The sequence below is a fragment of the Centrocercus urophasianus genome, unplaced genomic scaffold (genome assembly GCF_019232065.1).
Source record: "Centrocercus urophasianus isolate 14NV4802_14NV808 unplaced genomic scaffold, USGS_Curo_1.0 seq_42, whole genome shotgun sequence".
Classification (NCBI taxonomy): Eukaryota; Metazoa; Chordata; class Aves; order Galliformes; family Phasianidae; genus Centrocercus; species Centrocercus urophasianus.
In genome coordinates this window covers 1,205,816-1,209,028 of record NW_024885000.1, presented here as the reverse complement: position 1 = coordinate 1,209,028, position 3,213 = coordinate 1,205,816, and the positions used below count along the sequence as shown (strand labels likewise).

Genomic DNA, 3,213 nt, shown 5'->3' with positions numbered 1-3,213 from the left:
TTAGCATGAAGCTGAAGGTCAGAAAGAGGAAGAAGTGGGATCACGTGAAGCCAAACAGGGAGAACTGTGGGGAATTCCCAGACAGGATTTGAACCAGACTGGCCCCATCAAAAACCTCACTGGTTTTATTTCTCACAATCCTGCCTGTCTGCCAACCCCTTGCTGGTACTTAGAGCAAAGCAACAACCCCCAGTGCCTCCTTGAGCTCCCAGCATATCTGTAGCAACTCTTTGGGATGAGCCCACTGTGTCAGTGATCCTGCACATGCAAGCTACATGCTGGACAAGCTCTATCTTTGAGCAAGAGAAAAGGGCTCTGCGCACACTGGGGTTTTCCCAGCTTCTTCCTTGGCAGCATCCAGCCCCAGGCCAAGGGCTGGTCGCTATCTGATGTCACTGCAGCATTGCCCAAGCTGAGCACTTTCCCCTTATTGCTTTTTGATGGGATAATTTTACAGCTCCCTGGGAGCCTGAGGAAATCAGCCGATTTAAGGAGATCACTTTAACACAACCATGTATTGCAGATGCACAGAGGGACTGCCACGGGTTCAGGTTAGGGCTAGCCCCTCCTGGCATGGAGTTGTTTACACAAACAAAATGGATTACAACTCATCAGCTAAGCTGCATTAATTGTACCCTTAGCCTGCTGTAAACCCACAGCAATGGTGGCAGCTCCAACCCTTTAAAACACGCCTATTCTCCATTGCAACTGCAGCAGGCGAGGAGAGCTGCAGCTTCATACATCCCAGCTGTGAAGCTGTAACTAATTACGTGTGGTAATTAGGTTGTCTGTCCCCACATGGTGTGCCAGTGCTGTGCCTTTCATCCTTTGCTTTTCTCCAGCCACAACACCCAGAACTCGTAAGCGTTTCAGAGACTTTGGAGGACAGAGCTGTTTTACAAGGGGTGGATCAAGGCTCCAGCTCCCGAACAGGCTGGTTCTTGTGCCTGTCCCACCATGGGTCCCACAGACCTCCCATCCCACAGACCTGCAGTGCTCTGAGACCTCCCAGCTCCAGTCATCAACAGTGCAGGTGTCAGCCAGCGAAGGTTATCAGATGCCTGGGAAATAGGAGGGAGCTGTAAGAGAGAAGAAAGGCAAACCTTTCATTAGAGCACAAGGAGCCTCATCACAGACTGGGCATTTTGCCCCACAGAAGATTTAATCCCAGCCTTGGTGGAGGATAGAGCAAAATGGGACATGGTCACCCACTGCTTTCTGGGTTGGTCAGAAAGCAAACTGATTAAAAACAAATGAGAAAAAGCTAGATGGAAGCACACTGCAGCTGCTGCAGACCCAGCAGCACTTTCTGGAGCCTCCCCAGGACTACACAGCCGGCTTTTTCATTTTATTCGCTCTGACAGGTCTAAGGTTAATACCCTGTCAGTTGACAGCCACTAAGCCACAGCTTCACACAGGCTTTTGGTATAAAAACAATCAGCCCTGTGCTGATGCTGTAACTCCCTCAGACTGTGGATGGCGGAGAAATTCCTGCCATTCCTCAGAGGGCAATGGGAACCAGCCACGGCCACTGCCTTTTGTTCAGCTGCAGCCTAAAAAGCCTCACGGAGCATTCGCAGCTTCCACCTATGAAAAACTGTGCAGAGGAGGTGATTGGGAAGGTCACGCTGGTAATGCCTTTGTTAAGGAAAGCTGCTGCACCTTGGAGGCGGTAGGCAGGGGCAGAAAGCAAAAGGTGAACCTGTGCTCGGCTCCCTTTTGCAGCAGCACAACACAATGAAAGGAGTGGGTGCAGAAAGAGCAGTAGCTTTTGGTTTCCCAGCCCCAGCGCATAAAATACTGACACTCCCAGTATCAGCAATGGGAGTGATGCTCTTTATTTTCATCACTGACATCAACAGTGGGACTGAGTGCACCTTTGACGACACCAAGCTGTGTGGTGCAGTCGATCTGTCTGAGGGACGGGATGCCACCGGAGATGGGTGAGCATTGGGTCCAGGAGAACCTCATGAGGTTCAGCAAAGCCAAGTGCAACATCTGCACCTGGGTTGTGGCACCCCTGGAGCACAGCCCTGCCAAAAAGGACCTGGGGGTGCTGGTGGGTGGCAGCTGGGCATGAGCCAGCACTGTGCCCTCACAGCACAGAAAGCCAACTGTATTCTGAGTGCATCCAAAGCAGTGCTGCCAGCAGGGCCATGGAGGGGATCTGCCCCTCTGCTCTGCATTGAGACCTCACCTGGAGCACTGCATCCAGACGGGGAGTCCTGAGCACAGGAGAGACGTGGAGCTGCTGGAGCACATCAGAAGAGGGCCACAGAAGTGATCCCAGGGATGGGACACTGCCCTGCAAGGACTGAGAAAGAAGGGTGCAGTCTATAGAGGGTCTGTGGGGTAGGACAAGGGGTCTCAAAGAGGGGGAGGTTTAAGTTGGATATAAGGAAGGTTTTGCAGCCAGGTGAGGCACCGCACTGGCTGCAAGGAGGCGGTGATGCCGCGCCCCCAGAGACCCCAGGGGGCTGTGAGCACTGATGGAGCTGCGGGCGTGCAGGGATGGCTTTTAGAGATCCCTTATGGCTCAGACGGTTCTAGCAGAAACACACCTAGAAGGTGCAGGCTCCTAGGTTCTGCTGACAGCCTCTCACAAAGAGCAATGTGCTCCCGCCCTTCTCCCTCCCACAAGGCGCTGAGTTCCCCGCCCCCCCGCCTTTCCATGGTAGAGCCCCACCGCGCAGCGGGACAAGGGCTGCGGGGCGGCCCATCGGCGCAGAGCGGGGAAGGGGATGGTGCCCAGACAGCGGGGCTCGGTGAGCGAAGCAGAACCTGCGAAGCGATGTCACCCCACTTGGCGCTCCTCGCCTTCTGGTGCCGGCAGTAATCCGCGGATAGACGCAGGGCGGGCTCGGAATACATTGGTAGCGCTGAGAGGATTCCCCCTGCCACCCCCCCTCCGCCGCGCAGTGGTTTGGCCCTGTTTGAAGTGAGGCGGGAAGAAGGCGGCACGCGCCGCAGTGCCAACGGCCGCTCCGTGAGGGGAGGAAGTGCCGCGCCACACAGATTGCCGCCTCCTCTATTGCCGGCGCCGAGCAGCCCCCGCGGCCGAATGATACTGAGGAGGCTGTGGGGACTCGGGAAAGCGGCGAGGAGCGGCCGTTGGGGCCTGGCTTGGGTACGGGGGGCGGTGCTGGGGTGGGCCGGAGCCCCCGGGCGACTCTGCGGGCTGGGAGGTGCCTCAGGCGGTGCTGGATCCCCCCC

General features: G+C 56.1%; 1 protein-coding gene across 1 annotated transcript in view; it reads left to right on the top strand.

The window, feature by feature from the left end:
- Positions 1–2,791: 2,791 nt before the first annotated feature.
- TCP11 (t-complex 11) overlaps positions 2,792–3,213 on the top strand; it is a 7,634-nt gene continuing 7,212 nt past the window's right edge. The window contains 2 exon segments of the mRNA XM_042833480.1: positions 2,792–2,832; positions 2,940–3,127. Of these exon segments, the coding sequence (XP_042689414.1) occupies positions 2,792–2,832; positions 2,940–3,127 (229 nt within the window).